This window comes from Canis lupus, chromosome 2, assembly GCF_003254725.2.
Source record: "Canis lupus dingo isolate Sandy chromosome 2, ASM325472v2, whole genome shotgun sequence".
Taxonomy (NCBI): domain Eukaryota; kingdom Metazoa; phylum Chordata; class Mammalia; order Carnivora; family Canidae; genus Canis; species Canis lupus.
Window position 1 is genome coordinate 71,124,677 of NC_064244.1, and position 26,540 is coordinate 71,151,216.

General features: G+C 40.7%; 1 protein-coding gene across 1 annotated transcript; it reads right to left on the reverse strand.

The window, feature by feature from the left end:
* On the reverse strand, positions 1–26,540 carry FAM76A (family with sequence similarity 76 member A). The gene is made up of 9 exons (XM_025447476.3): positions 26,082–26,540; positions 24,739–24,803; positions 21,171–21,225; positions 20,304–20,456; positions 16,800–16,954; positions 11,741–11,827; positions 5,616–5,751; positions 2,809–2,910; positions 1–2,290 (listed from the first exon to the last, which is right to left on the reverse strand). The coding sequence occupies exons 1-9, from the start codon at positions 26,160–26,162 to the stop codon at positions 2,204–2,206; spliced, it is 921 nt and encodes a 306-aa protein (XP_025303261.3). The 5' UTR covers positions 26,163–26,540; the 3' UTR covers positions 1–2,203.

A 26,540-nucleotide genomic window follows, 5' to 3' on the forward strand; every position in this document is an offset into this window, starting at 1 on the left:
TTGAGTCAATATTTTTATTAACACACATTTTTCAAAGTTTGTACAAACCAAAACATTCCTGTGTTTCAAAATGTCCATTATACAAACATACAAATGAACAAAAGGTGTTACCAAAAGTTAGCTACTCAATTTCATGGTAAAACAGTGTCATGATTTTTAAAAACCAAAATTTCAAGACTGAGGTTTCTTCCTTCACCTTTTGGAACTTGTGGAAAGTTAGAAAATGTGTGAATCTGCTTTATATTAAATGCCAAGACCTTAAAAAAAGATTTAGTATAAAACTAAGTATGTGTTTTTATATTGTCACTTCATGAAACAGAATTTCTCAAGTCTTCCAAATTAAAAAAACCCAAAAAACCATGACTGTTAATATTTTTCCACAATCATTTCCCCATAGTTAAACGTAAATGCATCTGAAAAATATTATCTGACAGTTTATCTTTACCTAAAAGTTTCTCATTCAAAAAGTTACAAAACTATTTAGCACTGCCATTTCCCTTGCTTTGAAGGGAAAATGACCTCCCCCACTAGAGTGAGATTGAAGCAACATGGTCCATTGTTTCTTCTCAGAAAGAAGCTACCTATTTCCACATCTCTGTCCAATTCTGTGCATGGCTCCACTTGTGAGAATGTCATCATAAATTATAAGCATCTGCCTCTAGGAAATGCCTAGCACGTTACACTGACTGCTTACAATTTTGGTACACTGAGGTACAAATGTCATCTGCCCTCGTGGTTACCTCTAGCCATAGTACCCCTCCCCTGTGCACTAATTTCAAGGTAGTTGATTTTACTGTGTTTCGTGGCACTTACACATCTCTCATTTCTTTCACAAACATCCCATAGAGGACCTGAGAGAATGGCTAGAAGTGTAAATCTATCTCCTCTCCTGGAAAAGTAAATCCATGTGCCTATTGGGTCAAGAAGGGAAAACAGGACACAAACAATTCTAGCTGAGGCCAAGCTGCTTCTGACAAGCACCTGTTTTCAATACATTTCCGTTAAAAGCAGGGAGTGTACAGGCTGGGGTGGGTGAGGAGGAGTGGGGAGAAGATACAGTGATATTATTTCTCCCAATCAGATTCAGAATCCATACTTGAGCAGCTTGCACTGACTCCCCAAATGCTCTGTAGTTCAAATATTATCTCATTTTGATCTGCTCATTAAAAAAAATGTTCTCTAACAACAGCCCAATATAACAACTGATACAAGGGTATTTTTCTTTTTTAAAAAGAAGTGGCAGTGTGAGAATTTAAAATCAGTCACATAAAACAATCAAGAAAGGGGTAGAGGAGGGAAATGTCCAGTAAAACCTGGACAACCTTTCTTTCTGCCCTTATTTAAAAAGACAGACTGTTCAAATCTCCCTTAAGTATCTTCTTAAATGCTCTTCCAAGAAATCTTCCAAAAGGCACTTAACTTCATACTTATACACTGAATTATTTCACCTCAGCAATCAGTTTTTAAGACTCCAAGGTAACAAGAAAAGGTCTTATTCCTTTACTAAAAGGTAGAGAGTAGAACCTTTTTTTTTTTTTAAAGAGGCATCACTTTTACAAGAACAAGCTAGGCTAATCATTATTCCTTTATCAAGAAAAAGTTTCTTTTTTTAAAAAATAAATAAAACTCTGGCTATACATAGTACAAAGTTCATACATAATATACCTGGAGAAAAACCCAAGAGTATACCCTGAAGCAAAAGATTTATTGGAGAGAGAAGGCCTCTTCCCTTGTACCAAGTCTTAAGGTGGCAGTTTTCAAAGTTCAGAGGATGGCAGTGATATGTAATTAATGCCAAACGATTTGCTCATGGGTATGGCAGGATGCAATGATGGACCAGAAAAAAAAAAATTATTCTGCACATAACACTGAGCAGTGACCACCACACACACACACACACACACACACACACACACACACACACAGTAGTACCCAAAGAGAGAGACAGAGTAGTATGGGGGTAGGCGGGGGGAGGAGTGAGAGTATGAGACAGAGAGCTTGGAACCCCAAACATCCAAGCATGCAGTCATGACACAGCATGAACCAGGTGTTTCCATTCAGCCCACTGCAATCCCACAAAGAAGGATAACTGTAATGAAATAGAGATTTCTTAAGAAAGCTTGCAATTCCCAGATAACAGCCAGGCCACCAACCCTAACCCAGGAAACCCCTTTGCTGTGGCTGGAAGCCTCCTTATGGTCTCTCATGGAGAAGTTATAGCTCCTGACTTCTCTGACTTCTTGCTCTTGGACAAGGCAGCTGCCTGCTTCAGGAGTTCTCGGTTTTTGGCCTAAACAAACAAAAAATCAGAAAAAGAAGGATGTTTTAACAGGACAGGACATGTTTTTCATGCAGATGCTAAGGCATACAATGTAGAGGGTCAGGAAGAGAACAAGTTCTAGAGATAGAAAACAACAGAAAGCTCTAGGGCTTGGTTCAGGGGAAGACAGTGTTTGCTGGAGGCTAATCAGCACACTTCAATCTCCTGGGATCCACTGTTACAAAAGGGTGCTTTATGAACACAAACAAACCAGAGTGCCTTCACATGCTGGATAAACAGAATTCATAAACCAGACATCTGGAATCACATCTGGCTTACCCAAAAATCAAAACACACATTTATTAATTCCACTGTTTTTTGAGGGAAAAAGATCAGAATACAGCCAACCATGAAACAATAAAAGACAGCTACAAGGTGGATTAATGTGAATTTGTCAATACCCTGAGATAAAGAAGTCTGAAAGATAATCACTTAAAACACAATCAGCTAAATACACCAGGGCTACCACATAAAATAAGCAGACTCACCTGCAATTGCTCTGTGACTTCTTTGTGAGTTTTCTCCATCTGGTTCATTTTGGCTCTCATCTGAGATTCTTGGTATTGAAAATCAGCCTTCAACTCTGTGATCTGAGGGGGAAACAAAAAAGGCAGAGTGACCAGAAGAAAGCTGTGTCCAATTCTGTGCATGGCTCCACTTGTGAGAATGTCAACAAAAAATGTTCTGATACCAAAGAACTAACGGTTTTCCAAATGAATGAAATCCAGGGCTCTCCTGAAGATCCAGAACTACATCAAAACCAGGGGATTCTGTATCCTATTTTTTCTAAAGATTTCCTGAAAATTACACAAAATCCTGACATATCATCTCTCATATTTCATCACTGGCAGGTTTTAAAGATTTTATGTATTTAATACATGCCAATAATCCTCCAAAAAATCAGTGATTATAATACAATATGACCGACGGTTTGAGAGAAGCCAGGAGAATAACAGCTGTTGCCATTTATTGAATTTTTAACTTATTCTAGGCAAAATGTTTGAGAATATATACTATATATACATATATACATGTAGTTTTTGTTTGTTTGTTTTAGTAATCTCTATACACAGCATAGAGCTTGAACTCACGACCTCAAGATCAAGAGTTGCATGCTCCTCCAACTGAGCCAGCCAGGTGCCCTAAACTGTTTGATTATATTATTTCATTCTATCCTATGATAAACCTTTGGGGAGGCAATATTATTTTTCCCATTTCATAGATGGGAAAACTGAGGCTTAGAAAGGGTTAAGTAACATGGCCAAGATCATACATGTTATCAAGTGGCAGAGCTAGAATTCAAACCCCAGGCCTTCTTCTATTGACTATGCTATTCAAGGAGCAAAGAGAGATGTCTAGGTTTTTGTTTTTGTTTTTTGTTTTTTGTTTTTTTAGATTTTATTATTTATTCATGAGAATACACAGAGAGGAGACAAAGAGAGAGAGGCAGAGGCACAGGCGGAGGGAGAAGCAGGCTCCATGCAGGGAGCCCGACGTGGGACTCAATATGGGGTCTCCAGGGTCACACCCTGGGATGAAGGCAGGCGCTAAACTGCTGAGCCACCTGGGCTGCCCGAGAGATGTCTATGTTGAGAAGTGATGTGTGAGCTGAGTTTTAAGGTACATGAGGTACAATTGGCACACAAGACAAGGAGAAGGGCATCCAAGCAAAAGAAACTATATGGGCGTAGCCAGAAGGTTTGAGGTAACCAACAACTTGTTCGAATGACTAATGAGCATGGAAAGTGGCAGGTGATGATGCTACAGATAAGCAGGCATGAGGTAGCAGGACCTATGTTCCAAGCCAAGGAGTGTGACCTTGATCCTGAAAGTGATGAGAAACAACCTATTTGTTTTTGGCCCTTTTAAAAACCCAAACTTCGCAAAGTAATAGAAACAAGTGTTCATTTTATCTCTATTTTGCAAAATCCTTTTATGTGCCATTTTCACTTAGTCCATGAAGAAAATATACCTAAGTCTACTTTCATCTAACAGTCATGTAGTAAAGTGGAAAGAATACTGGTCTCTCCCCATGAATCTCCACCTTACCAGCAGAAGAAAGCACAGGCTAGTAGAAAGAGCAGTAGTCAGAAAAACTGGAGTTACTCTGTTCTGCCATTTACTAGTTGTGTGATTTGGTACATCATTTAATATCTTTGGGTCTGTTTCCTCATCTGTAAAATGAGGTCGAAATTAGATTGAAAGAATGAATGTAAATATTTTAATATTATAAATGCCTTTGGCTAGCCATTCAGATTGAATCCTAGCAAGAAAACATACAGCCTCAAGGAAGAAAACACAACTAGGAGAAGGAAGCCTAAGAGGAAAAATATTGGAGGCTCCCTTCATCTATGACATGATGATAACAATAATTCCTCTCTTAAAGGGCTATTTTTTTTTAAGATTTTATTTATTCATCAGAGAGAGAGAGTGAGAGGGAGGCAGAGACACAGGTAGAGGGAGAAACAGGCTCCACGCCAGGAGCCCAACGTGGAACTCGATCCCGGGTCTCCAGGACCACACCCCGGGCCAAAGGCGGCGCTAAACCATTGAGCCACCAGGGCTGCCCTCAAAGGGCTATTATGAGGATAAATGAGTTAATACATGGAAAGTATGCAGAAGTGTTAGGTACACAGTTAAGTATCCAATAAAAGTTAGCTATTATTGTTATTAATATATTAAGACAAAAATGAGATATTCTTTACAAACCCAATAAGATAAATAGACCTGAATAGAAGAAGGATTTTAAAAAATTCCCTTAAAGAGGGAGAATAACTGTTAGACCAGAGTAAGACTTTACTGAAGATACTAAGGTGTTTAAAGAATGGGTCACTCAGGAAGGGAGTTGTCAGTAATGGAAGCAAAGTGATGTAAGAGTCATGGAGGAAGGCCTACCTGAACATTGTCCAGGAAGGAGGGAGACCTGGCCCACATATTTTGAGTATTAGTGTCCCACAGATATGGTCATCCCAATAATAGAGATGGAGACATCAGATTCTCTTAGCCTGAGAGCATTAAAAATTCCAATTATATAACTACCTCCTCTTGTCCCGACTCCATGCTTATTCAGCACCTTCTGATTACAACCTTCCAAAGCAACTCATGCTGAGAATAGTAGTGAGTTATGCCCCCACTGTGAATTAAGAGGGGCACTGTCGTTTTAATTGGTCAGTACCAAATAAATATCAGTTATTTGGTATCAGTACCAAATAAACATCAGTTAGCACCGTGCCCTATTGCACCACATGCTTACCCTTGCATCATTCTGGCCTGAAAGGTATTAACAAAACTGTACCTTCTTCTCTTTCTCTAAAATCATTTGATCCTTTTGATGCAGCATCTTCTTCAAAGTGGCCACTTCTTCCTTCAGCTGGGCAATGATGACAAAGTGGTCAGTGCCTGGTGAGTCCAGAGCCAGGTCTGGGGAAAAGCTGAGTAGAAATATAGAGGGGGAAAAATAGTAACTTGGAGGGATAAACCTTTGTCTACTTGAGGACACACCATAGGCCACTTGACTACAAGCTCAAGGGTAAGAACAACTATTTGAATTCCCAGTGGTAAGCACAATGCTCCATATATGCCAGACTCAACAGACTTTGCTAAACTGTACAGGCAAGGTGATCATAACTACACCAACCAAATCAAAACCCATAGCATTTCTGCAGCATCTCCTCTCACATTCAAGATGAAAACAAACGCATTTTCTAAAAGCCAAGGACATTTTGTTTCAGGTGCATTGAAAATCCCCAATTATTCATGGGTGAAACAGTCATTTTTTTGTAATTAAATAATTACCCTAGAATCTGGGTAAGTTATCAATTGTAAGCTCATGTATTTTTCTTTTAGAGCTCCCCACAGAGCTCATCTTTTGGTTATTTTCTGCCGCAAAGCTTTTATGATGTGGTACAACTGCTAAAAAGCTGTTGCATGGGGTGCCTGGGTGGCTCAGTCAGTTAAGTGTTTGATGTTGGGCTTCTGGCTCAGTGGAGTGTCTACTTCTCCCTCTGTCCCTCTCCCAACTCATTTTTTTTCTCTCTCTCTCAAATAAATAAACACACACACACACACACACACCCCTACTGCATTCCATACCAGAAGCAGTCAGTCCCTTTTAAATTAACAGGAAGGAAGCCAACTTCCCCTACACTGTAACTGGCCTGTTGACCACCACTTCCAGTATCAAGAATTCAGTGATATTTAGTTAGAAAAGGAACAAAGAGGTGGCAAACCCAGAGTCACACCACAACCTGGATTTGCAACAGATTCTTCTCAGTAACAGTACCTGAGCACTTCATTTTTTCAAAGTGCCAAGTGAACTCTGTCTTTTTAGCAGTGTCTTCTAACCAGGCCCAGTGCCAGGGAATCTAACCTGTAAACCCCTGAAATTGTACATATAATTCAGTGTATACATATAATGAGTGGTTTTTAGGGTGAAACTCCATAGCTTTCCCGGTTGGTCAGAGATGTCTTAAACTCAAAACAAGTTAAGGAATCATTGCCATGAAAGTCATATACTGTCAGTGTCCAGAGTCTTCCCAAAGGTGGTTCTTACTCTTCCCAGGGCAACCTTTAAAGTAAAACACAAACCTGTTTTTCCTAAGCAGACACTGGAATATTAATTCCCAGCTCCCTATATCAATATAGCAATGACTCTAGTTCCCCCTTGCTGTTGGTTCGTTCCTACTTCTTGAACTATATCTAATAACCAGTACTTCTCTATTTAGGTAGAAACTCAAAAGAGCAAGCGGAATCACTGGACATCCTCATAGTTACCAAACATTTCTATGACTAGAAGACACAGTCCGTTGATAAGAATATTCTCTCTTGGGATGCCTGGGTGGCTCATTGGTTTAGCGTCTGCCTTCGATTCAAGTCGTGATCCCAGGGTCCTGGGACTGAGTCTTGCATCAGGGTCCCTCTGCCTGTTTCTGCCTCTCTCTGTGTCTCATGAATAAATAAAATCTTAAAAAAAAAAAAAAAAAAAAAAAGAATATTCTCTCTCGGTATACATGAAGCACACGAGGAGAATGTCAGAAGAATGTACCAGTGCTTTCATAAATGATGAATGTCCAGAATTACTGGGTGACAAAAAGTAATAAATGTCATATAATAAAACAAGGCACGCAGGAGAAAATACTGAAGGAACCCATCAAAGTCTCCACCAATTTCAATACCTGCCAAGGGACTTTCTTCCCTCAATCCAAAGAATTTACTTAAACCCATAACCAGAATGAAAATGAAACGGAGTAATGGGGTAGTATAAATCTTGGGGTCCCAAAAATGCCCTTCTCTATTTGCTTCTTGAGAGGATTCTTTCCATACCAATATGTTACTGACAAGACCAGTTGTGTTTATCCTATGTTACGGCCTGACCTTTCTAACTTTCTAAGCTTTTTTTTTTTTTTTTTTTTTTTTTCTGGAAAGCAAATGAAAGCAGATGGCTAGATTATCAAGGCAGAAAATCAGATTCAGTCTCTTTCCAAGTATCTCTAATGAGAAGGAACTCACTATTTCTCTAGGAAGCTTCTTGTCTTTTCCAAACCTTTTAATATAAGACCTCAAAGACCACACAAAGTAAGGCTAATCTTTCAGGCATACTTCAAATGCAGAATGAAATAAAACAATGAAGAGGGGTGCCTGGTTGGCTCAGACAGTGGAACATGTGACTTGATCTTGGGGTTGAGAGTTCAAGCGCCACACTGGGTGTAGAGATTATTTATTTATTTATTTATTTATTTAATTTTTTTTTTTTTTTTAATTTATGATAGTCACACACACACAGAGAGAGAGGCAGAGACACAGGCAGAGGGAGAAGCAGGCTCCATGCACTGGGAGCCTGACGTGGGATTCGATCCTAGGTCTCCAGGATCGCGCCCTGGGCCCAAGGCAGGCGCCAAACCGCTGCACCACCCAGGGATCCCGAGATTATTTAAAATAAAATCTAGGCAGCCCAGGAGGCTCAGCAGTTTAGCGCCACCTTCAGCCCAGGGCCTGATCCTGGAGACCCAGGATCAAGTCCCACGTCAGGCTCCCTGCATGGAGCCTGCTTCTCCCTCTGCCTGTGTCTCTGCCTCTCTCTCTTTCTCTCTCTCTCTGTCTCTCATGAATAAATAAATAAAATTTTAAAAAACTATGAGGAAAGGAAAGGAATATCCTTTAGAAACAATAAACCACAAGGTGAGCCTGGGCGTCCCATTGTTGAGAGTGCTTTATTATCATCAACAGAACAAACAAAAAAAGTAGCTGGTATATTTTCTCTGGTAAGGAAAGATAGAAATGAACTCAGATTTTCCTCAAATTGAAGTTTTTCCTACAATGTAACAAACTAGAATATATGAGAGGGAGGCTATGAATTCTGCAAGATACTTAAAAAAAAAAAAAGGCAAAAACCCATTTTAGAAGTACAAAACTATTCAAGAGGTACCTGGGTGGCACAGCTGGTTGGGTGTCTGACTCTTAGTTTCAGCTCAGGTCCTGATCTCGGGGTCATGAGATTGAGCCCTATGTCAAAGTCTGCACTCAATGCAGAGTCTGCTTAGGACTCTCTCCCTCTGGACCCTCTGCCCCCTGAATAAATAAATAAAAATCTTTAAAAAATTAAATAAAACTATTCAATTAAAGGTTTTATTAAAAAACCTAGGGGTGCCTGGGTAGCTCAATTGGTTAAGCATCTGACTTCAGCTCAGGTCATGCATGATCTCAGGGTCCTAGGATCAAGCCCCATGTCAGGCTCCATGCTACTGTGGAATCTGCTTCTTTTTCTCCCTCTCCTTCTGCCCCACCCCCTGCTCATATATGCTCTCTCTCTCAAATAATAAAATATTAAAAAAAAAAAGAAAACCAACCTAAAGCGATGCATTCTTCCTGTATGATACGGAAGGCTAATGGAGAAGTAAAAAGAAGAGAAAAAAAAATCAAACATGCCTCAAAACTTACAAACTAAAAAAAAACAACAAAAAAAAACCTTACAAACTAAGAGAGGAGAATGTGGGAGAACAGCGAGGTGAATGGAAAGTTGTCAGGAGAAGCCTGCAAAAGATAGGAGGGGATGACAAGGGCAAAGAAAAGAGCATATGTGGATATTATTTTTATATGTTTCTTTTTTTTTTAAGATTTTATTTATTCATTCATGAAAGAGAGAGAGAGAGGCAGTGACACAGGCAGAGGGAGAAGCAGGCTCCATGCAGGAAGCCTGATGTGGGACTCGATCCCCAGACTCCAGGATCACACCCTGAGCCAAAGGCAGATGCTCAACCGCTGAGCCACCCAGGCGTCCCCATATGTGGATATTTTAAAAGTGGGGCCAGGAAAGTAGACTGTGATGCACTGAAAATGGGGAGGCAGCTACAGTGGAGCGCTCAGAAGCGAGCCTGTTTACATCTGGTACAGAAGTGAATTCAAGACAGATACTCAAAAAAAAGACTAGGGCTTTACATGACATTACAAAGGGGGCCATCAAAAAAAGGCTTGCCAGAATGTTTTCAAAGTAAGGGGCACCTGGGTGGCTCAGTCAGTTGGGTGTCCCCACTCTTGGTTTCCACTCAGGTTGTGGAATCCAGCTCCATGCAGAGCTCCATGCTCAGTGAGGAGTCTGCTCGAGATTCTTTCCCGCTTTACTTCCCACTATGTGTATGCACACACTCACTCTCTCTCTAAAATAATCTTTAAAAAAAATGTTTTCAGAGACGCGTGGGTGGCTCAGTGGTTGAGCATCTGCCTTCGGCTCAGGGCATGATCCAGGGATCCAGGATCGAGCTCCACACAGGGCTCCCTGTGAGGAGCCTGTGTCTCCCTCTGCCTATGTCTCTGCCTTTCTCTGTGTCTCTCATGAATAAATAAATAAATCTTCAAAAAAAAAAGAAAACTTAAGTTTAGCTTTGTATATCCAAAGCAATAGACAACAAGAATAATGGCAGTATCTTAAGAACAAAAGCTCAAAGGTAAACTTTAAGGGCTCATTGGCTCAACTAAAGGTTTTTTTCAGGTCATTCATATACAGTCTGGGTCATAAATGAGCACAAAATAGAAATGATGAATCTAAATGCTCTGGGTCTTGGCCTAGACCTCTACAAAGGCAGGAATCTCAGAAAGGTTCACCCCTAGACATGGTTTTTGGAGGATCATGCACCCTGGCAGAAGTGATGGCAATCTTCATAATGGCCAGAATATCTGCTGAGAGAACACTAAAGCTGACCAGAAAAGATGGTCTTCATAGTTCCTTCCCCAATATAATTTGAATACATAATTCATAATTTGTCCAACATTTCCAGAAGGTTCATTTCAAGAAATACAAATCAATGATACTAGAGGATAAAAAGACCTTGTAGTGGTGACTGGGTGGCTCAGTCGGTTAAGCACATGACTTGGTTTTGGCTCAGGTCATGATCTCAGGGGTTTTGGGATTGAGTCTTGTGTTGGCCCTGTGCTTAGTGGGAAATCTGCTTGAAGATTTTCTCCCTCCGCCCCTCCTCACTTCACACTCTCTCTCTCAAATAAATCAATAAATCTTAAAAAAAAAGAAAGAAAGAAAGAAAGAAAGAAAGAAAGAAAGAAAGAAAGAAAGAAAGAAGAAAGAAACAAACCTTGCTGAATCTGAAAGCAAGTTAATAAAAAAGGTAATAGGAAAGAATAAATTTCACAGGTGCTCTGTGCTCCCCTAAACAAAAGCCCTGGTAAGCCTATGTGCTACTCTACTCCCATACCTACCACTGGCTGGGAAGGAGAACTGACACTGGGAGTTTTCAGAATGGAGATGATTCCAAGGATTTTGGGGGAGAGTATGTCAGTGTCTCACTGGGCCTGGGATGCAGAAACAGAAAAATGGGTGGCCCCAAGACTTGGTTGGGAAGCAGTCACTGCACCAACATGGATGGGGCACTCTAGATATTGGGATAAAGTAGCTTACAAGAGAAAGCATTGCTCAGACGGAGAAGGGAAAGCAACAAATAAAAATATACATTTAAACAGGTTTAAAAATAAGTAAAAATATTTAAATACATCTTGTTCTCTGCTGATTTGGTATCTGCACTCATAGACTAAGCAATACTGCCTTAATTCCAAATTGTCACTGCTCCACCTCTCAAGACCAACTCCTGCCCTGCCTGGAGGAGGCCACAGGCACAGATCAAAGTAAAAAGCATATAGCTCCTAACTTCTTAGAATTAGTGTGGGGGAGTTATTTGTGGACAATAGAATTCAGTTGCTGTTAAATCCAGTTATATGTATTTGTCTTTTAATGACAGGATTAGAGTTATAAACCAATATTGGCGCTGCTTATTCATAAGCTATCAAGTGGCTAATGTAATAATGTTCCTCAGAACCTCAATAACAATCCTAGATAAGGTCCAAGGCATACCCTGTTTCAGTAACTGTATATGCAGCACCTCAAATGGAAGGATGTACACACACCAACTGGCTTACCTGTCTCCATTAGTTGTGATTGACTCAAACTTGGATTTTTTCTTTGGGATTTCATTTTGAATTGAAGACGTAGAAAGTGTTTTCTGGCTTTTAATGCAAAAATAGAGAGATACATATTAGAAATCAAAGATTTATAAAACACCACAATAAAAGTTTGTTAAATGGGACCAACATATCATAGCTCTTCCATACAGTTATTCTTGATTACTAAAATCTACCACGGTGTTGATTTCATAGGTCTTATAGGTGCATGGGCAGCTCACTTTCACAGGCTCCCCCCCAAATTCTTAGCTTTAATTAAATATTACCTACTTTATTAACAACCTATTAAAATTTTAGTAAGAAGTATAATCTACTTTATAGCTAAAAAGTAATCTTCTAAAACATTTTTAAATTTTTTTAATTTTATGTAGGATCCATCCCTAAAGTGTGGCTCAAATTCATAACCCTGAGATCAAGAGTCACACACTCCACCAACTGAGCCAGCCACCCCTTAAAAAGTACTTTTACATTTAATGATTCATATGCACCTCCAATTCTGTGAGGTATATACAAGGTACTATTTCTAGTCTGCAGAAACTGATGCTCATCAAGGTTATCTGAACTACCCAAGGATATACAGCTAGTCAACGGTGAAGCTGGGACTAGACACCAGGTTGAACTCCTAGTCCAATTCTTCTTCACTACAGTTCTGTGAATCTAATGAGTCCCACAACACCACTAAAAATCATTTTGGCCCCAGTGAGTTCATCCTCAAGTAAGACCTTTTCTTACTTGATCTCTTCAATAATTGATACCACTGACCTTGCTAACCTTCTCCCCTTCCAACTACATCGAGGAGTAACTGACAAACTATATATGTAAGGTATGTAATACGACAGTTTGATATACATATATGCTATGGTATGATTACCAAGATTAAGATAATTAACACAGGGATCCCTGGGTGGCACAGCGGTTTGGTGCCTGCCTTTGGCCCAGGGCACGATCCTGGAGACTTGGGATCGAATCCCATGTTGGGCTCCCTGCATGGAGCCTGCTTCTCCCTCTGCCTGTGTCTCTGCCTCTCTCTCTCTCTCTGTGTGACTATCATGAATAAATAAATAGAATCTTAAAAAAAAAAAAAAGATAATTAACACATCTATCACCTCACAGTTACCTTGCTTTTTATAGCAATCTACTCTCAGCAATTTTCAAATATATAATACCATTTTTAAAAATATTTTATTTATTTATTTATGAGAGATACACAGAGAGAGGCAGAGACATAGGCAGAAGAAGCAGGCTCCCTGTGAGGAGCCCAATATGGGACCTGATCCCAGGACCATGGGATCATGCCCTGAGCCGAAGGCAGATGTTCAACCACTGAGCCACCCAGGGGTCCCTATAATACCATATTAATGTCACTCTGCTGTACATTAGATCCTCAGAACTTTTTCTTTTTTTTAAGATTTTATTTATTTATTCATGAGAGACACACGGAGAGAGAGGCAGAGACACAGGAAGAGGGAGAAGCAGGCTCCACGCAGGAAGCCAATGTGGGACTCGATCCTGGGACTCCAGAATCATGCACTGAGCCAAAGGCAGACACCCAACCGCTGAGCCACCCAGGCATTCCCAGAACTTTTTCTTCTTATAACTGAAAGTTTATATATCCTTTGACCTAACCTCCCCACTTCCCACTTTCCTCAGCCCCTGGCAACCACCATTCCAGTTTCTGTTTCCATGAAATTGGCTTTTTTTTTTTTTTTTAAGATTTATTTATTTATTCATGAGAGAGACAGAGAAAGAGAGGCAGAGACACAGGCAGAGGGAGAAGTAGGCTCCTCATAGGAGCCCGATGTGGGACTCAATCCCAGATCCTGGGATCACGACCTGAGCCAAAGGCAGCCACCCAACCTCTGAGCCACCCAGGCGTCCCTGAAATTAGCCTTTTAAAAAGATTTCATGTAGAAGTGATACCACACAGTATGTGTGTGTGTGGGGGGGGGGGGGTGAATATATTTTCTTTATCCATTCAACCACTGCAGAACATTTACATTGTTTCCATCTCCTGGCTATTATGAATAAAGGTGCAGTGAACATAGGGTGTAAATATCTCTTCAAGATACTGATTTCATTTCCTTTGCATATATACCCAGGAATGACTATTGGATCAAATGATAGTTCTGTTTTTAATTTTTTGAGGAACCATCATACTATTCTGCACAATGGCTGTACCAATTTACATTCCTACCAATGGTTCCCTTTCTCCACAACATCACCAACATCTGTTATTTCTTATCTTTTCCCTCCTTTCTTTTTTTTTTTTTAAAGTAATCTCTACACCCAAAGTGGAACTCAAACTCATGACTCAGATCAAGAGTCACATGCTCTACCGACTGAGCCATCCTAAAAGATGTGAGATTTCTCATTGTGGTTTTGATGTGCATTTCCTTGATGATTAGTGATGTTTAGCACCTTTGCATGCATTTATTGGCTATCTGTATGTCTTCTTTGGAAAAATGTCTATTCAAGTCCTCCGTCCATTTTTAAATTGGGTTATTCACTTTATTATTGAGTTGTATGAATTCTTCATATATTTTTTATATTAACCCTTTATCAGGTATATGGTTTGCAAATACTCTATCCCTCTTGAGTGCTTCTGGAGTTCTGTTCTCAGCCTCCAACTTGAATTATATCATCCAAGAACGTGGTTTTAACAACTACTTACATGGGTTGGAAAGGGTGTTCCCTTAATGTGATTTCATGGACTCTATCCTAGATTCTATTGAATTTAAAGCCTGGAGTAGAGCAGCAGGAATCCACACTTTATAACAACTTCTATTCCCACCGACTCTTATGTGCTACCAATGGGCCATATCCAAATCTTTCTTTTGAGTTCTAAGCTGAGCTCCCACAAAATAATAACTCTTGATCCTCTAAATTCAACTTTTTATTTTTTTAATTTAAAAAAATATTTTATTTATTTGAGAGAGAGACAGAGAAAGCACAAGTGGGTGGGGTGGGGAGCAAAGGGAGAGAGAGAAGCAGGCTCCCAGCTGAGCAGGGAGCCCCTTGTGGGGCTCGATCCCAGAACCCCGGGATCATGACCTGAGCTGAAGTCAGACACTTAACTGACTAAGCCACCTAGGTGCCCCACATAATCAACTTTTTAAAACTGAACTTCTCTTCTTCCTATATTCTCTCTCGGTTAGGAATCTACTATTTATCCAAGTAAAAAAACCTCAGAATTATCCTTTGCTCACCCAGCTCCGGTCCATCTACCTATTCATCAAATTACCTAAATTTCTCATAATTTTCCCTCTAAACTATTTTCCTGAATCTGTGTCTTTAACCTGTAGTGCTATGGCCTGAGTTGAGATTCTAATATTAACATTTCTTACCCTGGACTCTTACAAAAAAAGCTTCTTAACTAGCCCCCAGTCTCTTTTTCTTCCAATGTATTCACTACAATAATCAGAGTTATTTTTTTTATGGACCACAGGATCAGGTTCATGCTCCTTAACACATCTGCAGAATCCCTTTTACTCCCATTCCCTGGCTCCCAAACATAAGGTCCAGCAACATAAAAGGACTGCAGTTCCCCAGGGTTCCATATGGTCTCATGCCCTCCGTGTCTCTGCAAACACTATTCCCTCAGCCTAGGATGCCTCTGCCCATTCCATCTGACAATTCCAACTCATCCTAAAATCCAGCTCCAACACCAGCTCAGAGCTCTCTCTGAGCCTCTGTCTGTTGCCTGACTTCCCAAGGCAGTTAATTACTACTGCCTCTCATGCCTGTATCTTGATGTTTCCACTGTGGTGTTCATTGAATTATATTGCAATGATTTGATTACAAGCCTGTCTTCCCTACCAGACTGCATACTCTTGGTAAGCAGCATGATTCTTTTATTCATCTCTGCCTTCCTAGCAGAATCCCTGGCCCATGGGAGTACTTAATAATGTTTGCTAAATGAACAAACAAAATCATAATGGTAACAATAACAAACAGTAACTAAAATATACTGAATGCTTCCTTTATGCCAGTGATAAAACTAACCACTATGCACGCACTATATAATTTATCTTCACAACAATTCTATCAGGTGATATTCTTATTTCCCTATTTTACAGATGAAAAAGCTTGCCCAAGATCCCACACAGAGAACCTGGTAGAGTTGGGATTCAATTCAGAGCCAAAACTCTTAACAAAAACTTCAGATACTCTGAAAGGAAGCTAAGACTGCAATGAAAGGACATCTTTTTGACTAGATCTCATCAGGACAAACCTAGAACATTAACCTCCTGGCCAAATGTGCATTAAAAAAGCTGCATACAGGGATCCCTGGGTGGCGTAGCGGTTTGGCGCCTGCCTTTGGCCCAGGGCGCGATCCTGGGGACCCGGGATCGAATCCCACGTCGGGCTCCCGGTGCATGGAGCCTGCTTCTCTCTCTGCCTGTGTCTCTGCCTCTCTCTCTCTCTGTGTAACTATCATAAATAAATAAAAATTAAAAAAAAAAAAAAGCTGCATACAGGGGATCCCTGGGTGGCTCAGCAGTTTGGCGCCTGCCTTCGGCCGAGGGTGTGACCCTGGAATCCTGGGATCGAGTCCCACATCAGGCTTCCTGCATGGAGCCTGCTTCTCCTCTGTCTGTGTCTCTGCCTCTCTCTCTCTCTCTCTCTCTCTCTCTCACTCTCTGTCTCTCACGAATAAATAAATAAAATCTTAAAAAAAAAAAAAAAAGCTGCATCCCTCAGAAAGTGAAATGTCCAATCCTCTAAGGAGATAACCCACTCCAAGGGTGAGGAGAACATCACAGGGAAAGTAGAACAAGTTCCATAAACTTTTTAGACACAATACAAACCAAGTCAGGAAATCCTGATACCTTATGAATCTCACTGGCGCTTGGAAGACACATGAACTGTAAATTACGGTAAAGGAGATTCCTCCTAAGGCTAGTAACTAGAGAGAAAAGACTAGGAAAATGTACACCAAATGGTATCATCCCGGCTAATTGTGTTTCTATCCGACCAACCAGTACCTCTAGCCCCATCTTACGCATCTTGGGGTTACCTGTTATAATGGCTGCTACCACTCAGTCGATACTGTTCCTTCTCCTGGTGGCTGGCACGGGAAGAGCTGCTCAGATGTTTCCTCTGCTCTTTGGTCTTTTGAAGGACCCGTTTGTATGAAAGTGTGCACAGCCAACACAGCAATTTCCCATCTACCTGAGAGACAAAGAGACAAAGATAAAGATAAAGAAGAGGGAATGTAGTACATCGGTACTACAGAATATAGGTATTGGGAGTTAGAACCTCTGGGTTAAGTCCCAATTCTGTCATTTATGTGGTATGTGAACTTAGGCAAGTCTTCTACCTCAATTAAATCTCCCTATGTCCTGTGAAGCAGTTACTGTTATTTCCCACTGGAAAAATTATGAAATTGATGCATAATAAAAGTAAGTAACTTGCCCAGGATCATTTTGCTAGCCCAGGCCTATGGGATTGCAAAGTTTATATTCCAATGATTATAATATGCTACCTCCTGATTCCTAAAACAGCTTTTCAGATTCAGGGGAAAGGTGCTCTGGTTGTCAGGCAGGAGTATTCTGATCATCCGGATCCCTGGGTGGCTCAGAGGTTTAACATCTGCCTTCAGCCCAGGGTGTGATCCTGGAGTCCTGGGATCAAGTCCCGCATCAGGATCCCTGCATGGAGCCTGCTTCTCCCTCTGCCTGTGTCTCTGCCTCTCTCTCTGCCTGTCTCTCATGAATAAATAAAATCTTTAAAAAAAAGTATTCTGATCATTGCAGAGTCATTGTAAATTAATGAATATGGTTAGCAAGAATCGGCTCTTGTGAGCCTAAGCATCTCCAAAGAGTTCCTCTGGACACTGAAAAAGTTTCTGTACTATATTCTTTCATTAAAAGAATATTTATTGAAGAGAACAAATTGATAGTTGCCAGGGGTGGAGAGTGGGACATAGGTGAAATGAGTGAAAGTAGTGAAAAGGTATAAATATCTACTTACAAAATGATTATAATATACAGTATGATGACTATAGTTAATAATACTATATTGCATATTTGAAAGTTGCTAAGAGAGTAAATCTTAAAAGTTTTCATCACAAGAAAAGCAATTCTATAACTGTGTATAGTGATAGATGTAAACTGGATTTATTGTGGTGATCAATTTCCAATACATACAAATATTGAATCATTATGCTATATATATGAAGCTAGTGTATGTCAATTATACCTCAAATTTAAAAATATAGGGGATCCCTGGGTGGCGCAGCGGTTTAGCGCCTGCCTTCCGCCCAGGGCGCGATCCTGGAGACCCGGGATCGAATCCCACGTCGGGCTCCCAGTGCATGGAGCCTGCTTCTCCCTCTGCCTGTGTCTCTGCCTCTCTCTCTCTCTGACTATCATAAATAAAAATTAAAAAAAAAATAAAAATAAAAATATATAAAATAATCACTTTTTCCTTTTTTTTTTTTTTTAAGATTTTATCTATTTATTCATGAGAGACACAGAAAGAGAGAGAGACAGAGACAGGGAGAGGGAGAAGCAGGCTCCATGCAGGGAGCCCAACGCAGGACTCGATCCAGGAACTCCAGGATCACGTCCTGGGCCGAAGGCGGCGCTAAACCACTGAGCCATCCAGGCTTCCCTCAGTCACTTTTCAAAAAGTAGAAGTACAAATTTTCACAATAAATAACAGCAAGTTGGAGATATATTTCAGATTAACATTTTGGCCATGTTTGGTAAAACAACTAAAAGGGAGAGGAAATAGGTCTCAATAAAAGTATCACTCTTATCAATCTAAATATGCATGTATAAATTTGTTTACATAATTTATATACTATAATACAAGGGGGGCACTCTCTATGTGCCAGATCACTGGGAATGTGGCAGAGAACAAGATGGACAAAGAGCTCATGTTCTAGTGCAGGTGGACAAACATAGAAGCAAATAAACAAGATAATTTCTCACAATGTTACATGCTATGAAGGCAATATAACAAGGGGTGAGTAAGTTAGTAAGGGTCTCTGTGAAGAAGTGGCATCTGAGTTTGAGAAACCAATTAAGATGCTTTAGAAAATGATGTTATCAGGCAAAATGACAGCTAGCACAAAGGTGGGAATGACACTGGCACACCTGAAGGGCTGAAAGATAGCCAGTGTGGCCGAAATAGGCAAGGGGTGGGAGATGTGATGTCAGATGAAACTGAGAGGCAGGTGTGGGCCATGCAGGCCAGGAAAGAGGTTTGGGTTTTATACTGGAGGGTTTTTAACAGAACAAATCTATATCACTTTTATTCTACCAACGTATCATCATCACTCCACATAGGGCTCTCCTCTATGTCATCTTGTGATTTTTAACTTCAACAGATAGAAACATTTTTTTTTAATTTTTTTTTTATTATTTTTATTTATGATAGTCATACAGAGAGAGAGAGAGAGGCAGAGATACAGGCAGAGGGAGAAGCAGGCTCCACGCACCGGGAGCCTGACGTGGGACTCGATCCCGGGTCTCCAGGATCGCGCCCTGGGCCAAAGGCAGGCGCCAAACCACTGCACCACCCAGGGATCCCCAACAGATAGAAACATTTAAAGAGTCATATAGTGAAATTGGTAATGTATCTTGCTTAAGTCACAATCTCTCCTTTATAGAATTAAATAAAATTCTGTGAATCACCACTTCACTTATATGGGATATTGACCACTGTCATTTAGATTCTTATGAAATACTAACTTATGAAATATTAGAATATAATGGCCCAGGGGTGCCTGGCTGGCTCAGTCAAAAGAACATGCAACTACTGATCTCAAGGTCATAAATTCAAGCCCTACCTTGGATGCAGAAATTACTTAAATAAATACTTAAACATAAACACAGATATTTTTTAAAAAGAATTTAAATTTTTTTTAAAAAAAGAATATAATTGTCCACATTTGGTAAATGAAGAAAACAAAGGCTGAAAATCTTCAAGGTCAATAAAAACTAGAAGAACTGAGAATTCTCTATTATAGGTCTTTTTTTTTTTTTTTTTAAGTAGGCTTTTTTTTTTTTTTTTAATTTTATTTATTTATGATAGTCACACAGAGAGAAGAGAGAGAGGCAGAGACAGAGGCAGAGGGAGAAGCAGGCTCCATGCACCGGGAGCCCGACGTGGGATTCGATCCCGGGTCTCCAGGATCGCGCCCTGGGCCAAGGGCAAGCGCTAAACCGCTGCGCCACCCAGGGATCCCTTAAGTAGGCTTTAAGTAGGCTCCACATCCAGCATGGAGCCTAACATGGGGCTTGAACTCATAACCCTGAGATCAAGACCTGAGCTGAGATTAAGAGCCAGATGCTCAACTAAGTCACCCAGGTACCCCACCCCCCCTTTTTAAAGATTTTATTTTTAAGAAATCTTTACACCCAACATGGGGCTCAAACCCATAATCCCAAGATCCAGAGTCATGTTCCACCAACTGAGCCCAACAGGCACCGCTGTTTGACACAAGTGACCCACCTTAATTTCTCTGAAAGACAAAAAAAAAAAAAAAAAATCAACAGAAACAGAGATTTACCTTCTTTCTATCATCTTTCCTGTCAAATGCACACTGTTGTTTACACTGTTCACATGAATATGGTGGTCCATACTTCTTCTCTGAATTCGTGCATCGCTGGCATTTGTTGCCAATAAATGCTGCAATTATGTTGCAGTACTGACAAGGTTTGGGCTTAAAGAGAAAAAAAGGTCAACTAAGTACATTATAAAATATGAGTGCATTTTTAAAAGCAATAATTCCTATTACACAGTTCATTAGTCACTGTAAAAATGTATTCCCAACTTCATACATTTCCTTCTATACCAATCAAATTCCTAACACTATTTAAAGTGTTTTTCTGCACAGCTATTGATTTTAAAACAAACAAAAAAATAACAAAATCCCATTAGTGTATACACTGGGACTTCTATAAGAAACTCAACAGAACCCATGCTTTGAAGAAATCAGCATGTGCTTCCAAATTTCTCAAAAGGCCATTTTGCCATTATCATTTTATTATAGGTTAGGAGAATGCCTGGAAGGACATAGTATCCAGAATCCTAACACTGAGAGACGAAAAAAAATCCATTCATCAAAATAAATAGTCAACTGCTACCAAAGAGGTCACATTGTAAGATCCATCTTTGGATTCTTCTTTTCATACTGATTACTGAAGCTCTCAAAGAAAATTATGATGACAATCTTGCCATCATGACCATAAACACAGAACAACTCAATCTGAAGTATTAGCTAAGCTTAAAAGCTCAAACACTAAATAAACTCTGAGAAAATATTTACCCATAACCAGTTCTACTAAAGATATTATAATTACATTAATAATCCACAGAATGTAAGGTTCCAAGAGGCCTGAGTATTCATTGTTCAGTACAGAGAAACTCTACTTACCGTTCCATATAACTGCACATTCTGAGCACATTTTTTGCATATTGTATTGGTTTTACTGTTAAGGAAAAAAGAGACACTTTTTTTAAAAAAAGAGGCTTTTATAAGAAAAAAACTTGTTTTACTTACAACATCTGAAAACTGATTCCTCCTTAAGCCCACAGAATTTACTCATTGCTAAGTGCCAAGGAGATATGTGGTCTGGATACTTGGTTAACTGAAGGTTGAGTATCTGGCCACTAACTCTTTTATTAATTATCCAGGTTGTTAAGTTTATTAGCTCAGATAAAATGAGACTTTCATTAAAATGGTGAGTTATGGGACAGCCCGGGTGGCTCAGCAGTTTAGCGCCGCCTTCGGCCCAGGGCGTGATCCTGGAGACCTGGGATCAAATCCCACATCAGGCTCCCTGCAAGGAGCCTGTTTCTCCCTCTGGCTGGGTCTCTGCATCTCTCTCTCTCTTTCTGTGTGTCTCTCATGAATAAATAAAATCTTAAAAAAAAAATGGTGTTTTTTTTTTCCTAAAGATTTTACTTATTTATTCATGAGAAACAGAGACAGAGAGAGAGCGGCAGAGATACAGGCAGAGGGAGAAGCAGGCTCCATGCAGGAAGCCCAATGTGGGATTCAATCCTGGGACCCCAGGATCATGCCCTGAGCCGAAGGCAGGCGCTAAACTCCTGAGCCACCCAGGGATCCCAAGTGGTGAGTTATTTCTGATTATCACATCTCCAAGTATTACTAAACAAAATGATCAAATATGGACACAACTCTCAAAAGAATATTATGTTAGACTGAAATGGACTAGCAGTAATTCTCAATTTGGATAAACATCTGAGAAACCTGAGGTGAGAAATAAAATATAATATATGTTTGGAATACAAAGTTAGTAATTCTATCCATGTTGACCTTAATCTGTCTACACTCTCCTCTGTAAGGAAAAGCATAGGAAAATCCCAGATGTGAGGAAATAGATGCTATGACCAAATATTTTGTCAATATTTCCAATTTCTCTAAGAACTAAGCACTGACAAAAATAAAAACATCTTCTGTCTTGTGAAGGTCCAGAGGTCATAACATGACCTAAATAAATATCAAAACTGATAAACTGCCTTGGGGAAAAAAATCATCTTCAAACAAAGTCTAATTCTTCACAAATGCTTGATGTGCAACAATAAACAATATTCTGGGGCTGAAAATAAAATCACATAAAAATCCAGTCTATTAGCTATTTTGTGATTATTTTCTCATAAAGTCCTATAAAAGTGACCATAAAGTTAAAACAAAGAAAAACCGCAAAGTAGAAAATATTTAAATAAAATGAAATATTCAAACGAAATAGTTTCCAGGGCAATTTTCTATTTTCTACCATTTTAAAGAGGCAGTACAAAGGGACACCTGGGTGGCTCCATGGTTGGGCGCCTGCCTTCGGCTCAGGTTGTGATCCCGGGATCCGGGATTGAATTCCGCATCGGAGTCCCTGCAAGGAGCCTGCTTCTCCCTCTGCCTGTGTCTCTGCCTCTATCTCTCATGAATAAATAAATAAATCTTAGAAAAAAAAAAAAGGCAGTACAAGAAGTGCAGTGTATTTAAAGGAAACTTTTTTAAAAAAAGATTTCATTATTTATTCAATAAATATTTCAATATTTATTTGAGAGAAAGAGAGCATGTGAGAGAGAGAGAGAGAGAGAGAGAGAGCGCGTGCGAGCATAAGCAGAGGGAGGGGCAGACTCCCCACTGAGCAGGGAGCATGATGCAGGGCTCCATCCCAGAACCTGGGATCATGACCTGAGCCGAAGTCAGATGCTTAACCAACTGAGCCACCTAAAGGACGCTCTTTTAGAAAGAAGATTCACTTCAGTGATTCTGTGATGTTGAACATTTTGGTTTATACTTACATTTATTACTGAAGAAGTGGGATACACACACACACACACACACACACACACACACTCCTGAAATTAAAAAAAAAAAAAACTATTTCTATGATCCATCTTGAATCCATTTTTTTTATTTAATTTTTTAAAGTAATCTCTATACCCAAGATGGGGCTCAAACTTACAACCTGGAGATTAAGAGTTGCATGCTCCACCAACTGACCCAGCCAGGTGCCCTCTTCTTCAATCAATTTTTAAATGTGGTGTGAATTAATGGTTAAACTTCACGTCACACCCCACACCCAAAAATAAATTCAATATGGATCATAGACCCAAATGTAAAATCTAAAACTTCTAGAGTATGCTGTTAGAGTATGCCCTGTATGTTTCCATTTCTATGAAGTGCTAGAACAGGTAAAACTGATCTATGGTGGAAAGGAAAATCAGAACCGTAGCTGTATGGGAAAGGCAAGAAGAGTAGGGATTGAGTGGGACGAGGGATGAGAAGATTCTCTGAGGGTGATGGTAATATTCTACATTTGAAAGGGGTTGGGGTTATACAGATGTATACTGTTTGCAGAACTCATCAAATGATGTACTCAAGATTTGAGCATTTCACTGTGCAAATTTTACCTCTAAAAAAATGAACTATAAACAAATATCAGACTTCATTGGTGATATGCACGCTTACTGCTTAGGATCAAATATACTGATGTCCACAACTTTAAAATGCATCACAAACAAGTTAATACACTGATGCGTAGATGCAAATACAGTAAATGTAAATTGTAGAATCTAAGTGGTGAGTATATGAGTGTTTACTGCCTAATTCTTTCAACCTTTTCTGGTTTGAAAACATCCATAATAAAATGTTGGGGAAAATGTTCCTGGAACTGAAATAAGACTGATTAAAACTAGGTTTCTAGGTCTATGTGTGAGCCAGCAAATAGGTCTCACCCTGAGTTAAGGAACTTATTTACAGTTGCAGTCCCACAGAACTTACTGTACCAATAAATTACTTTGCTGCTATTGAAAGTCTTCCAAAGATTTGTGTTTACTCACACCTAAATGTTTTTCACATTTTTAAAAATGAGATTTACATCAGGCAAATGAGTTTCAAGTGTGACTAGGGCTCACAAACCCTTTATCACAATTGTCACATTTCTGGGACGCCTGGGTGGCTCAGTGGTTGAACCTCTGCCTTTGTTTCTGGGATCGAGTCCCACATCAGGCTCCCTGCATGGAGCCTGCTTCTCCCTCTGCCTAAGTCTCTTCCTCTCTCCTTCTGTGTCTCTCATGAATAAATAAATAAAATATTAAAAAAAAAACAATTATCACATTTCCAAAAGTATCTTCTTTTGGCTTATAAATTCTTGGAGCTCTGAACATAAACATACTGAAACAGGAGACTCATATTTTACTGTTGTGGTTTCTTAGTGTCATAAAGATTATATACACAATGTAAAATGATCAAGGATCTGAAAAAAAAGATAACTTTAAAAATTTAAGCAATCAATGGAGAACTAGGGAACAATATGTGTATTTTGTATTTGTCAATGTGTTATAATGAAAAACTGCAGAATCTGTGTATAATGCAATCAATTACACATCTGTCCATTGAAAAGCAGCTAATTACAGATTTTAAGAGGAAAAAGCCTATTAACTAACATCTTCATGGTCAATAAAAACTGTACCTCTCTTGCTGGTACTCAGTTCTACAGTAGGTGCACTTCACAACAGGGTGTGCAATCCGACATTCCTGAAATGAAATGAGGATATAATTTTAAAAGGCAGTCAGAAATGGCAACAGCCTTCAGTAGGAGGCAGAAGACCTAGGTACTATTCCCAGCATATCCACTGTGCTTGAGTGAGTCACTTGAACTTTCTGGGCCTTATTTTTCTCTTCTGTCATATTGGCATTACTAGGCTGCACTGATGTGAGAATTGAGAATTTATATGGAACTAGTCATAAACTATAAAACAAAAGTATGTATGAATAAGCCTCAGACAAGAAATCAGAAGCCCCAGATTCTAGTTCTGGTTCTGCCACTTGCACTGTTTGATTTTTTGAACAGGTTCACTTGTGAAATGAAAATGCTAAATTAAAACCATTATTGCTTACCTATAACAAAGTTCCTTAAAATCAATATATATATTTCAAATATATATATATATATATATATATATATGGCCTAAAAAAGCCACATATATATATATATATAATATATTTTAATCATATAAAATCTGAGCTCTCCTACAGGGTAAACAGTGACAAAATCATGGCCATTTGAGGCAATAGTGACATACAGTGATGAGTTACCCCTATCAGAGTCACAAACTCTGGATTATCTGGGACTATCTCAAAATCACTCTCAGGCCGGGTTGGTGACTTTAAACTGTCGCCTCACAGCACTTCTATTAAATAGGCAAAGCAGGATGAAGCAACTCAAACGATAAAAAGAACTTGGACCTTCAGGAATAAAAAGTGAAGAGTAGTTGGTTAGGGCCAGGGGCGAAGGTCATCAACTGGATGCTGAAAAATCCTTTTGCTTTGTACGCTTCGCTGTGGGGCTTTTCTATAAAGCCTCGCCACCTCCAACTCTGAGACTGGCTGGAAAGTGCCCGCGAGGCGCCCGAGTTGGGAGACTCTCCTCCCAGGCAGCACCCAACTCTGGAGTTCAGTTCCCGGCGGGGCAGGGGGTCCCTCGGTCTGCAACCAGCGGCGGCGAAGCCAGCCCAGGATGGATCTCGGTGCGGCTGGTCGGGGGCGAGCAGAGGACCCGCTGTCCGCTCTCGGGACCTCAAGGGGTCCGAGAACAATCCCCTCGCGGTTGCTAAGCAGCCGGACACGCCGGCCGCGGGGGCCCGGGAGTCCCCACGTGCCCCGCTGGCCCCCAGCGGAGCGGGTGAGGCGCCTCAGCTAGGCGGGCCTGCCACGCCCTGCCCGGGGGACCCCGCCGAACGGCCCCGCAGAACAGGGGGCTCCGGGCCGCGCCTCCAGCGTCCCAGTTCCCGGCCGCCGCCCCAGCCCGCGCACCTTGCACAGCTGCTGCCCCTGAGACAGCGCCTCGAAGGGGAAGCGCTGGTGGCACTTGGTGCAGGCGTAGAGCGCCGCCATGTCCCGCCCGGGCCGCGCTCACCGCCCAGCCGGCCCGGCCCGCCGCTTTATCTGACAGTCTGAGGGACAAGCTGGCGGCGGCGGCGGCGGCAGGCTGCGGCTGCGGCGGGCGGGCGGGCCGGCGAGTGCGGGCGGATCAGGGCGGGCGCGGCGGCGCTCTTCGCCCGGTCACTGGTTCACCTCGACGTCCATCAAGCACGAAGGGGCGGAACACAGAGGTTATGACACCCCTGATTGGGTCGGGACTGGAGTACGCCACTTCTGACGCGCGCGGCCTCGATTATGTAAAGCGCAGTCACGCGGGGGCGCCACTAGGAGGTACCTTCTCCCGCCCGGGACCTCGGAAGCGCCCAGGCTCCGCCCACCTCGCTCTTTGTT